The 13,246-nt window shown below is 41.3% G+C and overlaps 2 protein-coding genes across 4 annotated transcripts; both read left to right on the plus strand.

Annotated features, from left to right (window-relative positions):
* The first annotated feature begins 290 nt into the window (after window positions 1–290).
* cnr1 (cannabinoid receptor 1) lies at window positions 291–8,456 on the plus strand. Of its 3 annotated transcripts, none has more exons than XM_077553538.1 (3): window positions 291–308; window positions 4,821–4,903; window positions 6,379–8,456. In XM_077553538.1, exon 3 carries the CDS (start codon window positions 6,419–6,421, stop codon window positions 7,814–7,816), a length of 1,398 nt encoding a protein of 465 aa, XP_077409664.1. In that variant the 5' UTR covers window positions 291–308; window positions 4,821–4,903; window positions 6,379–6,418; the 3' UTR covers window positions 7,817–8,456. The 3 variants fall into 3 exon arrangements, with proteins under 3 accessions (XP_077409664.1, XP_077409667.1, XP_077409666.1); XM_077553541.1 differs by lacking the exon at window positions 291–308 and adding an exon at window positions 5,723–5,743 and having other exon boundaries at window positions 3,972–4,903; XM_077553540.1 differs by lacking the exon at window positions 291–308 and having other exon boundaries at window positions 3,973–4,898.
* Window positions 8,457–11,072: 2,616 nt separating this feature from the next.
* akirin2 (akirin 2) lies at window positions 11,073–13,013 on the plus strand. Its single transcript, XM_077552294.1, has 5 exons — window positions 11,073–11,591; window positions 11,831–11,962; window positions 12,067–12,216; window positions 12,305–12,376; window positions 12,447–13,013. Exons 1-5 carry the CDS (start codon window positions 11,420–11,422, stop codon window positions 12,455–12,457), a joined length of 537 nt encoding a protein of 178 aa, XP_077408420.1. The 5' UTR covers window positions 11,073–11,419; the 3' UTR covers window positions 12,458–13,013.
* The last annotated feature ends 233 nt before the right edge of the window (window positions 13,014–13,246 follow it).

A 13,246-nucleotide genomic window follows, 5' to 3' on the forward strand; every position in this document is an offset into this window, starting at 1 on the left:
GCGAGGAAGGAAGCACTTAACACGTCACGCATCAACCTGTTGCATCTCCGGATTCCATTCCGTCCCTTCGTTAGCGCAGACCAAACAATGCCGGAAAACATTACATTGAACCCGACAAGTTTTGTGTATTCTACCGCGGCGTTCGTTGACAGTATTGTTTGTGTTTGTTTTTTCTCTCTCTCTTTCTTTCCCTCCACTGATAGATGTCTCCATTGTGAGTCAGTGGAGGACAAAATGTTATGTAGCACAGCTGAAAGCCAGATGGCCCGAAGCTTTTGCCTGAGCCGCCGCTCATTGCTCACTAACAGGTTAGCATGCCAAACCAATCAGTGGAAACTGTCACAATATTCGAGGGGGACGCAAACTGCACCGTGTGGCCAAATAGATGCAAATGATACTTTGTGTAACTTTGTGCAGTAGCAGGTGGTTTTGTTTCGTATCAGATGCAGACGCAATCCATTCCGGGACGCTACGATTTCCTTTGAAATTGTTGTCCGCCCTGTCTTTATGGCGTCCCTTTAACAAACCCTCTGATTTTTTTTCAGTGACATTACGAACAGTATTTTGTCTCTCAAAATCTTCCATCGTATCGCGTGTGTCGGTCGATGCTGTCAAGATTTAATATGTCCACTCTGTCATAGCGAGGTACTCTAATGACACACAATTATTTCAGAGATTCTGAATGTATCTGTTAACACAGCTTGCTAACTGAACCGTGTACCGTGTGCTCATGTGATACTAACATCAGACACGAATGTCCACCCTGTCAGCAAGTTCACATACAGTATCTTGCTGTTGGCAGTGAAATTGTCTGCTTGCAGTTAATTTGGTGACGAAGCAGCCATTTGATACTTTGTGAGTTTCCCAAACACTTTTTTTTTTTTTGTTAACTGTTCAAACTTTTATTTTTTTGTAATCTTCATCATATTGTGTGTTTAGTTAGAGGCTGCCAAGGTTAACATGTCCACTCTGTCATAGTGAGACGCTATATTGACATACCAACATTTCAGAGATTCTAAATGTATCTGTTAACCATGTGCTCATAAAATACTAACACCAGACACAAATGTCCACCCTGTCGTCGTCCGCCCTGTCATCAATTTTACATAAAGTATCTTGTTTGCATGGACGTGATTGTCTGCTTGCAGTTGATTCGGTAATTTGGCAGCCATTTTGTATTTTGTGAGTCTCCCAACCACTTTTTTGTTGTTGTTAACGGTTCAAACTTTGTTTTTCGTAATCTTCCATCATATTGTGTGTTTAGGTAGAGGCTGTCAAGCTTGTCCACTCTGTCATAGTGAGATGCTATATTGATATACCAACATTTCAGAGATTCTAAATGTATCTGTTAGCCATGTGCTCATATAATACTAACACCAGACACAAATGTCCACCCTGTCGTCGTCCGCCCTGTCATCAAGTTCACATGCAGTATCTTGTTTGCATGGACGTGATTGTCTGCTTGCAGTTGGTTCGGTAATGTGGCGGCCATTTGTTTTTTTTGTGAGTTTCCCAACCACAGTTCAACCTTGGAACAGGTCATTGAACAAGTAAAGTAGTTGTTATCTTGTGTATTAGCAGCCATGATCCTCCAACACATAAACGACAATCAAGTTAATTGGGCCGTGATGCTTTTATATGTGCTCGGGTGCGTACGAATGACAACAAAACATCACCCGTAACTAAGGCGGGGAAGAAATTGTTCTCACTGGGACTGTGGCTGTCTATCAAATGGATGTGAATGTTAATGCGGCGCGCTGAATTTACAGATTAGATGTGTGGGGAGAAGAACAATCTGTGAGTCAGAAAGAGCCACGAGTTCAACATCAAAAGATGTGACGGGAATTTTTGAGTTATAGCAGAAAAATCCCCTTTTTCACACATCTAAAATATCACGACTGGAATTTTTTTTTGAACTGCATTTTAATTTTAATGTCAACTCCTAAATCTGCGCAGAATAGCATCACATCAAAATTAATGACATGACTATGACCATATTTGTAGACAATTTGCGGTTGCCGCAGCAATGACGAGTAACCATTGAAGCTATCACAAAGTTTCAAAAACAACCAAGTTAAGTTTTGTTCTGTCTGCATTTGCGCTCGCCTCGAATGACAAAGTCTGCCTAAGAACAACAAAGGCAATGTTTGCCTGATTAGCAAAATGCTAATTCAGCCGATGTGTCGAGAAAAAAAAAAAAGTCAAACATGTCTTTGTGGTGTTTGCCAAATAAATACATGTAAATGAGATCCGCAAGGCCACTTGACAAAGGTTAATTGGTCACGTTACACGCACACACACACACACAACTCTCTCTAGCTCATCATACATTTATTACAACTTTTCGTTTTAATTATTGATACTCACAAAAAGCCATAATTAAAAATATGACATCAGTTTTATTGGTTCCATTTTAACAGCATCTGAGTTGGTGAGTGTCTGTCGGCGGGCATTTAGTAAATTATTCAAGCAAAAATTCAGGGTAGCTCATTCACGTGATTTCAAGATGGCCGCCTCCAGCAAACTTTGGTTGACGTACAGCCAGACATTGCCTCATCCAGTTTCATGAAGGCACGCACAATATTATGTTACTGTTCATATTATTTATTCATTAGATGTTACATTTTATAAGTAAGTATAATCTGGCCTCATATCGACCAATGTATCCTCTAATATTTAAGCACTGGCAACCTTGCTGGAGGCCGCCATCTTGAAATCATGTGGACAACTTACATATCAAATATAACACATAAAATACATTTTTAATTCGATTTTTGGGGGTAGTATGATTTTGTTGGACGTCTTCCTGTCACAGATGTGTTTTTAAAAGTGTAATTATACTAGTGTGCCCTCAACATACTAAAAAAACTTAAAAATTACTCAGCAAAAATGACATCAATAAGCTAACCATGGGTGGACCTAAGGTAAGTCCTTTATTCTATTTTTCTTTTTCTTTTTTCGCTGTAAAAATGTGTTACTCGGAACAATCCCATTCTGTTGCTAATTATAGGAAAAACTCAATGACGTCAATGTTTTATTTATTTATTTTTTATTGAATAGCTACATTTTTCTTGACCAGTTAGCATAGCCGCTAACACTGCTAGAATGTACTGTAGAGCAAAACCTCAAACATTAGCATTGATTTGCTATCTTGTTACTTTAAATTAAATACATTTATTCCCGTTTTTTAAATATATTTAGTATATGCTTTTTCTTTATTTTTCTTTGTTTTTTCTCCATTCGGTAATTTGACCAATTCGACGTCATCATCATTGCTCTCTCTCTTTTTTATTTCTTTTGATTTATTTATTTATTTTTAGTATATGCTTTTTCGATGCTTGAGCATTGCCAAACCCTACAATTTTATATGACAAATAAACTATCACATGAAACACATATTATTAAAATTCATTCACTGCCATAAATTCTTTTCTTTTTTTTTAATTATAAAAAATTAGGGGTGACAGGGAATTACATTTTTTAATTGTAATTATTCTTACGACTCACAATTAATCGCAAATTTTATATCTGTTTTAAATGTACAATAAAAAAAAATCTAGGTTTTCATACTCTTGTTAACAAAAGTGGAAAAAATGTTAAACTAATAGAAATTTGTTCAAATGAATTTTCGACGTTTATTGCCGTCAATGGCAGCGAATAAATTAAAAAAAAAAAGAAGAAAAGATTATTAAAAATTTGGGGCGTCGGGTGATTGAAATTTTAATCGTGATTAATCGCATGACTTTACTAGTTAACTCTTGATTAATCAGAAATTTTATATCTGTTCTAAAAATGTACAATAAAAAAAATCTAGCTTTTCATACTCTTGTTAACAAAAGTGGGAAAAATGTTAAACTAAAATAATTTTTTTTTTTAAGTTTTTAGCCGTCAATGGCAGTGAATGAGTTAAGGTGGATCTGGACAAAATGACCTGTTTTTCTTAAAAACAGTTTTAAAGAGAAGTCAAATAAAAAAAATATATTTGTGAATTATCAATTTTGAAGCTATATTATAATCACGGCTCACCTGTTTTACGAGTTTGGTCATGTGACACTCGCAAGCTGAGCCGTGATTGGTCATTACCTGAGCAACTGTGATGTCATTTTTGACAGCAAGTGAGAAAATGGCCGCCCCCGGAGATGGATCAAATTGGGTCGATTTTCCTGCTTAATTCATATTCCTACTATTTCCAATATTAATCTGAATGTTGTATTTAGACTAGTGGGGGCCGCAAGGAACATATTATAAAGAATTTTTTTTGACTTGACTTTCTCTTTAATTAAATAAATGATTTATTTTTCAAAAATATTGGTGCACTGGAGCCAAACCAATCATTTCAGTGCGTCTTCAATGGCCATTGTTTCAATTGTTTGGCATCAATTGCTTTAAAAGAAAAAGATCTATGTCACCTTTTTGTTTCCATACTAAATCCCCACTCACAGTCGGAGCGGCGACTTAAATCTGATTCCGTTGCTTGTATTTGATGCTTCTTTTGTGTGAGCTGGAAGGAGCGCCGGGAATTCAAATAAGATTTCTGACTGCCTCGTGCGCGGTGGGGCTGGCCAGCTGGAAAAGTGATGCCGGCACGTGACGTGGCTTCCGAGGGAGCGACGCCTTATAAAAAGTGTGAGGACTGTGGAGAGCTCAGAGCGTCTGGAGGAGCCGCGCTCGCATCCTCCCAACGGCAGAAGCACACGCGCGCGCGCGCGCACACAAACTAGCATTTGTCCGTCGATTTGAGTGGGGAAATGGCAACCAAGCTTCATTTGTATTAAATCACACTTTTGTTTTTTTTTTTTTGTTTTTTTTAACCAACTGAGAGGAGGCTGGATGTTGCGCTTCTGCCTTGGATTAACGCGCGAAGATAAAGGGCGGATCTGCGCACCGGAGGGAATTATGTAAGGTAAAACACAATCATTTTCATCTTTTGAGGATTTTTTACTCATCTTAATTCTAATGCATTAGTGGGTTTTTCCGCATGAAAGTATTATGTTGCCACAATTTCTGAACTAATTTGATAAATGACATTAAGTACCATATAGTGATTTTTTTTTTTTTTTTTTTTTTTGCACGGGCGTGGGTTATTATTAATTATTCAAAAGATGATGATCATATATATCAAATAGAATTTTTTTTTTTGAACTTGCATAAAAGTATGAAATCTGAATTTATTTAAATGTGTTGTTACTCAAAAGCCCCTTAATGTAAATACACTTGCTGGACATTTATTTGCACAAAATTCCTGTTCACGGTACCCAACATCAGATGAGAGAAATGTTGCATGGAAAGCAGTATCCTCATGGGGAGGAAAATTGAGAGCCCCACCCCCCCCCCCCCCCCCCCCCACCCCCAAAGATGATATTAAATCAAATCGATTTTTTCAACCAGCAAAAACGTGGAATAATTTAATTTAAATTTGATTTGTAGTGACAATGTCAATTTTTTGGGTCTCAGAAACATTGCTGCAGCCTCCTAATTGTAATTACATAGAGTGGCCAAAACATTAGGTACACCTGCACACACACAAAAACAGTTGCTATATTATCCATGACAAAAAAAAATTGTGCAATTCTTTTCGGGGAGGGATTTGAATGAACTGAAATCATTTACTTAATTTCAAATTTCTTCCACTGTATCTTGTCCATTGTAATACACTGAGCAAAACGTTCACAAATTCACATGAACAAAAAGTATTATTTAAATGTTTAATTTTTTTTTGTAGGTGGAGTTTGCATAATGAGAGGTGAGTCTAATATTTTGACTCGGTGGTGTAGTTAAATGATGTTCACAAAAATGAGCATTGGGTGTATTTTTAAATATTAAAATAAAAAAAAAATCAACTACAGGCATTATTTATTAATATAAATGTTGTAGCCCCCTATTGGAACTACAACTACAGGCCAAAACATTAGGTACACCTGCACATAAATCTGCCCTTCAAGAAACACGTCCAAAATGTATAAATATATTTATTTATTTATTTTGGTGGGTGTAGGAAGTGCATTTAATATTTGGACTGTGAGTTCTGAAACAAATCCATCTCTTGAAAGTGTCAATCAAAACTGAACCTCATCTTTGATATCGCAGAGGCGGGACGATGGACTCGTCTGCTTCGCCCTCAAAAGCTGGCCTCGAAAAACAAGAAGGAGCGTCATAAATATATTGGGCAAAATGATCTTGTCAGTAGAACAGAAAAATGTACTTGACATGATTTCTTAACGCCAACGCGTTCACTGCCATTGACGGCTATAGACGTCAAAGATCCGTTTCAAGATTTATGGTCTTGTAGTCATCTGGAATCGGCTCCAGATCAGAAATTGGGGGAAGGAAAATGGATGAATTGGGCAGGTTGTGACTTGACGTGTCGTCCGTTGGCAGGTCGGTGTAAGCTCGCAGTCCTCTCGTCCCTCCCAGCAACATGCAGTCCGTGCTGGATGCTGTGGCCGACACCACCTTCCGGACTATCACCTCTGGCTTACAATACCTGGGCTCCAACGACGCCAACTACGATGAGCCGGTCAGCGACGTGGACTTCAAGGGCGTCTTCTCCCTGCAGAAGCCCTTGTCGTCCTTCCGCAGCCACGCCTTCCCCGACAAAGTCCCCCCCGACGAGGAGCTGATCCTCAGGGGGTTCTACCCCACCAACGCCACGGATATCCTCTCCAACCGCACCGCCTTCCGGGACGAGGGCGCCAACATCCAATGCGGCGAGAACTTCATGGACATGGAGTGCTTCATGATCCTGACGCCCAGTCAGCAGCTGGCCGTGGCCGTCATGTCGCTCACCCTGGGGACCTTCACCGTCCTGGAGAACCTGGTGGTGCTGTGCGTGATCCTGCAGTCTCGCACCCTGCGCTGCAGGCCCTCCTACCACTTCATCGGCAGCCTGGCCGTGGCCGACCTGCTGGGCAGCGTCATCTTCGTCTACAGCTTCTTGGACTTCCACGTGTTCCACCGCAAGGACAGCCCCAACGTGTTCCTCTTCAAGCTGGGCGGCGTGACGGCGTCGTTCACCGCCTCCGTGGGCAGCCTCTTCCTCACCGCCATCGACCGCTACATCTCCATCCACAGACCTCTGGCCTACCGGCGCATCGTGACCCGGACCAAGGCGGTCATCGCCTTCTGCGTGATGTGGACCATCTCCATCGTCATCGCCGTGCTGCCTCTGCTGGGCTGGAACTGCAAGCGGCTCAAGTCGGTGTGCTCCGACATATTCCCGCTCATCGACGAGAACTACCTGCTCTTCTGGATCGGGGTGACCAGCGTGCTGGTTCTGTTCATCATCTACGCTTACATCTACATCCTGTGGAAGGCGCACCACCACGCCGTGCGCATGCTCAGCCGCACCTCCCAGAAGAGCCTGGTGGTGTACTCGGCCGACGGCACCAAAGTCCAGACCGCGCGCCCCGAGCAGGCCCGCATGGACATCCGCCTGGCCAAGACTCTGGTGCTGATCCTGGCGGTGCTGGTGGTCTGCTGGGGTCCCGTGCTGGCCATCATGGTCTACGACCTCTTCTGGAGGATGGACGACGACATCAAGACGGTGTTCGCCTTCTGCAGCATGCTCTGCCTGCTCAACTCCACCGTCAACCCCGTCATCTACGCCCTGAGGAGCAAGGACCTGAGGCACGCCTTCCTCGGGTCCTGCCACGCCTGCCGGGGCAGCGGCCAGCAGCTGGACAACAGCCTGGAGTCGGACTGCCAGAACCGCAACATCTCGGCCAACAGGGCCGCCGAGAGCTGCGTCAAGACCACTGTGAAAATAGCCAAAGTGACAATGTCGGTGTCCACGGAGACGTCGGCGGAAGCCGTGTAATTGGCTGTCGAGATTGTGGGGGGGTACATGTCATGTTTCTTGTCGTTCATTGTAATAAACCTGATTTGAAGATCTTTTTTTTTTTTTTTAAAGACAATTTAGTCAGCTTACGTCGGGGCAGAGAAGATAAGACAAACAATCCTTCCTTTGATGATACTAGCATGAAATTTGGTAGAAATGCTCATTGTGGGGTAGACCACCATTTTTTTTTTTTTTTTTACTATTACTGACTTTAATTGGAAGACTAGTTCTGGCCTTTTCCCACCAAATAACTGCCTCACATGCAAAATATATTAATTATCTACTACATAACTTGATTTTTTTAGTGACTATTTGAAGACATCGGTGCGAGATGGAGGTTATCAAACCAGTTTCTTTCTAACCTTTCTTGAACCAAAGGCAAATATTTTACCGTTGTTTTTTTTTTTTTTTTAATGGTAAGCACTTTTTTTCCTCAAAAGGGGACGTAAAATCGGAAGTTTGCACCCCCAATACTCTAAACATGCCATTCGGATTAATATTGTGTTTGTAGCATATAAATGAAGCAGTAAAAGACACCAGTTTTGATTCATCTCAGGGGGCGGCCATTTTGTAGTTCGCTGTCGACTGAAAATGACATCACAGCTGCTCAGGGTTTAGGTAACGACCAATCACTGCTCACCTGTTTTCTGAATTTTTTTTGGGGTGGGGTGGGGTGGGTGGTTGGGGGGGGGGGGTCATGCTGAGTCATTACCTGGGCTCTTAGGCACTGTGGCAGTGCAAGGCAAAATGGCCGCCCCCTGAGATGGATCAAAACAGGTAGATTTCGCTGCCTTAATTGTAAAGATTTTTTTTTTTTACTTGACGTACAGAGTATATTCATTCCAAATTTCATCTTCTTATCAACTGAATGATTCTGGCCACTAAAAAAAAAGCACATTTAGCTGTTAGTGTGTGAGCACATGATGTGCCCAAGTGCCAAATGGTATTACAAGGTCGTATATGGACTGCAAGGAATTCTTCAGTTGACTTTCATGATAGTCCAATTAGTGAATGCATTTTATATTTTTGTACCGTGACTTCAGGTTTTGAAAATAATGTATCTTATCTTCACGTTGGGAACAAGGGGCTACTGACATTTTGAATTTCACACGTCTTACCGTGTGCCATTTGCACCATGAATACAAAAAAAAAACCTCTCTCTTTCTGTCTCCCGCTCTTGACTTTCTCACAGGCTTTCATGTACAGACATTTTCTCTTATTATTAAAACAGGTGACTTTTTATACTTCTTCTGACAACACTCAGTGAGTGGCGAGTGTGCAAGGGAGCGTGTGAAGCGAAACGAGTGGTGAGTCGTGCGTGCAATGTGAAAAATAACAGCGCTTCTAACTCGAGAAATTAGGAATCAACGCAGTTTTTTTTTTATGTGGTAAAAAAAAAACTGACTTTTTTTTAACAAATGGTGATCACCGTTGTACAATTGTATCTATTTGTTTAACTTGCTAGCCGTTAGCCAGTGTAGAGTATCACAATCATCAAGTGTACAGTGTTATAATGCAAACATCGTTGCAATTAGGGATGGGCATTTTTTACAAAAGGCCTAATTTGTTTAAGTATATATTTTTGATGGGATCTGAGGATCTATGATTGTTCTAAAGTCCTATAGACGGTGGATGTACTGTAGTTACCGTAGGTTACCTTTTCTTCTTCTGCTAGAAACTACTTGAGACGGAACCAACAGCGCACCTCTGCTGGTTGCTTCTAGGTGGTGCACCTTGGTTGCCATTAATCAACAATCCCTTTGGCACAATCGACGAGCAATCAAATGTTTCTATAATGCCCATCCTTAGTTCAAATCCAAATGCTCAGCTAGTCAGTACGGCTTGAGGGCAAAAATGTTGGACTTAAAAATGAGCTAGGACACAGTGTGCTGGTCACAACTGTGCGAGCTGCGTTCATCTCGTGTCCGCTTTTGACTAGATTGTATGTAATACCTCGTGACTTGGTGATACAGTTCAACTTCGAACCCAAAGCCTTTAATGAATCATTACAGTGAGTTGTATCCAGTGCTACTGTTGCAGCAGGGTGTCGGGTCATTTTTGTTTTGTTTTGCTTAAAAAGCCAAACATGCACTGGCCTGTAGTGAAGTACTCGTAAGTGTAATGGAAATATTGTCTGCTGTTCATTTTTCATGTGCAAATAAAGAAATGGATGAGGGGAGTGTTCGCACTTACAAAAGCGTTTTGGAAAAAAAAAAGAAATTTCCCCCACCCCCAAATAAGCAATGGAATGCTTTTTGATCTAGGAATTTGACAGCACAATTGTTCTTCTGTAGGTTTTTCTATTGGTGTGACGCAATCCATAACAGCTATGTACCAGTAAATGCTTCTGCTGCCTCTTGTATTCTTGAATAGTGAAGACTAAAAAAAAATAAAAAATGTCAAGTGACTGTACAGTAGTGGGAAAATGAGCAAATCCTCAAAATGACAAAAAAAAGAAGTCACAATCGCTCAAGTGTTTTTAATATTACTGTTTCAATAAAGTTGCAGTTGATTGTCACGTTTGTCTGAAGCTATTTGATTGATCATTGCAGGATGATGAACATGAACCCACCCCGCCTCTCCCTGAGCTCCAGTTTACCATTATGAGGTCAATATAGACAAAAGATGGAGAAATCATCAGCTCCCCACAGCCAGCCAATCCTTCAATGTACTGTCTTTTAGCGCCCTCTGGTGGCTCGTTTTTGTATTTTTACTTCTAACCAAGAACCCAAACCTCTTCACACGTTTTTTGTGTGTTTGTTGTGTTTCTAATAATCCCCACAGGGACAAATTGCACGTTTAGCATCACACGACAGCAACATCTGTTCATTTATGTTCATCTTCTGTTTAAGAGGGCTGGGGATAAATGCAACATCTGTCTGCACAGATGCCAACAGGATTTTGTTCATTTATCTACTAAATATTCCAAACTGCAAAAACCCAAATACATTTTTATTTTTTTCCCACAAATATTCTGAAACCATTTCTTACTTTCTTACTAAAATACACTTGTTTTCATTGTTTCAGAAGCATAAGCCGTCGGAGGGTGGATTGTAGAACATGCGGAAAATCGAAATCGTTTAGTAACTTCTCTGCCCGGTGGGGTTTGTTTCCAACAGGGTTTTAAAAAAGGTCACTGGGGTTGTCGGGAAATGTAGTATTCAAGTCTGTAAAACGTCAACGATCATGGGTGATTAAAAACTACAACTACCGGCATTTGGGCGCTTTCTCGCGCATGCGCATAGCAAGTGAAAAGATAAACGAATCTAGCCGGCCCACCGTTTAACCGTTGTCTTTACCTTGTATAGCGTCGAAATATCTGCTTTCATCTGACGATACACAGTAGCTAAGACGTATCGCTGTCCCCGCTTTTGTTCAAAACACGTTTGTTGACTTAATTTGCGTGCCATCGGTCAACAGAAAGAAACGAGAGACGAGAAAGCGGCGTTTTCTCATAACCCCGGAATTGCTACTCCACTACAGTAGCCGGAGAACGATAGCTAGCATTAGCGTTCTTACACCCTGCTATAACATAACGGAAATAATCTTGTGTCTTGCTGAGATTTTTGGGGAGCTAACGCGATGGCGTGTGGAGCTACTCTGAAGAGGACTCTGGATTTTGACCCGTTAATGAACCAGGCTTCCCCGAAGAGAAGGAGGTGCGCCCCGATCCGGTCTTCCGTCTCCTCGCCGCAGAAGTACCTCCGCCTGGAACCTTCGCCGTTCGGACAAGTGTCATCCAGACTCACCACAGGTTGTCGGGGATTTCTATTTTAATATTTGATTTGACTTATGTTGGACGCTAACTATTAAAAATAGGGATCGGTGAGGCGAAGGCTAGTATTAACTTGTTGCTGTGGTATGCTGGAACGGTTGACCCAAATCTTCAATGCCAGTGACAATGCGTGTTGTTTTCTATTTATTCTGTTTTATTAAGACCGTTTTCGTTACATGTTGACTCGAGAGTGATGCGTGTTTATGTTTCCGTCACAGAGCAAATCCTGCACAACATCAAACAGGAGTATAAGCGGCTCAAACGACGAAATCTGGACGCTCATTTTCCCCAAGTAGACGCCTTCTCTACTCTGGAACTTCACAACATCCCCAGCGGATCTTCCCTATCAGGTAGCATGAGCACTTTATTCTAAAGCTAGATTTATACTACAGGACCAAAGTGCCCCAATACTTAGATTGTTTTTGTATTAACTTGAGATTTCTTATCCGGACAGGTTCGAGCTCAGGCGCATCCTCTCCCACCAGGAAGGAGCAGCCTTTATTTTCCCTCCGACAAGTCGGGATGATCTGTGAAAGACTACTCAAGGAGCGTGAGGATAAAATCCGGGAGGACTATGATGAGATTCTGACCATGAAATTAGCTGGTATGATTAAAAAAAAAAAAGAAGGAAAAAAGTGTTGCATTTTGTTTGCCCACAATGATAGTCACTATTTTTTGTATTTTCCCAACAGAGCAGTACGATGCCTTTGTCAAGTTCACGCATGATCAACTCATGCGAAGGTTTGGAGAACAGCCTGCTAGCTGTGAGTATTTTTTATTTATTTTTTCAAATGTTTGTGAAGTTGCATTTTATGTGTCTCCTCTCCTCTCTAGATGTTTCTTGAGAATTCAGCTGGAACCTCAGTGGTCTACTTTGGACTTTCTCCCAGCTGTGCCATATCGCCCCCCCCAGTTGACTAGATGGTCTAGTCTGCGGCTTTCACGTTTTTTGCTGTGCTGTTGCCGGTGCGGCTCGGGAGGACTTCTCTCCCCCCCCCCCCCCCGTTGTCGACGTGTCCTCGGACCCTCTGTGACTTCCACCAGTGGCCTCGCAACATTTATTTAGCTTTCTTCTCTGGATGCCTTCACGCATTTGAGGCCAACTTGCCACCATAAAGCTCTCTGGCCTATTCAATTCTGTTCTCAGTTGTTATTTTAGTCTTGTAAATTTTGTTTGTACAGTTTGGAAAAGGGTGTAAATGCTGTCAAAGGGAGCCTTCAGATTAGACTCATTGGATCAGAAACTGATTTTTTGTTTTACACCATATGCAGGCATTTATTGCATCTATGTTGTTATACACTGTATTTACCCCCCCCTTTGACTTTTATTCATGCTAAAATATTTTGTTAGTAGTAAGGTGGGGCTTAAAATTGAGAAAATTAATAAACCCTTTCCACACACATCTTTGTGATTACCTGGCTTAATGCATATTTCAAAAAAACTTTTTCATATGAATTTGAAGTATTGTGAACCAAGAAATAGTTTGCCCCTTTCTGGCGTTTATTTAAAAATGAGCAGTGATTTTAACAGTTATTTTAAACTATGTTAACAACACAGTAGAAAACGAGTAAAAAATAATAAACGGTCTTAAAAATGGAAAATATGTGAGCACAATTTTGAAGTTCTGAGAGCT

This window comes from Vanacampus margaritifer, chromosome 19 (genome assembly GCF_051991255.1).
Source record: "Vanacampus margaritifer isolate UIUO_Vmar chromosome 19, RoL_Vmar_1.0, whole genome shotgun sequence".
NCBI lineage: Eukaryota > Metazoa > Chordata > Actinopteri > Syngnathiformes > Syngnathidae > Vanacampus > Vanacampus margaritifer.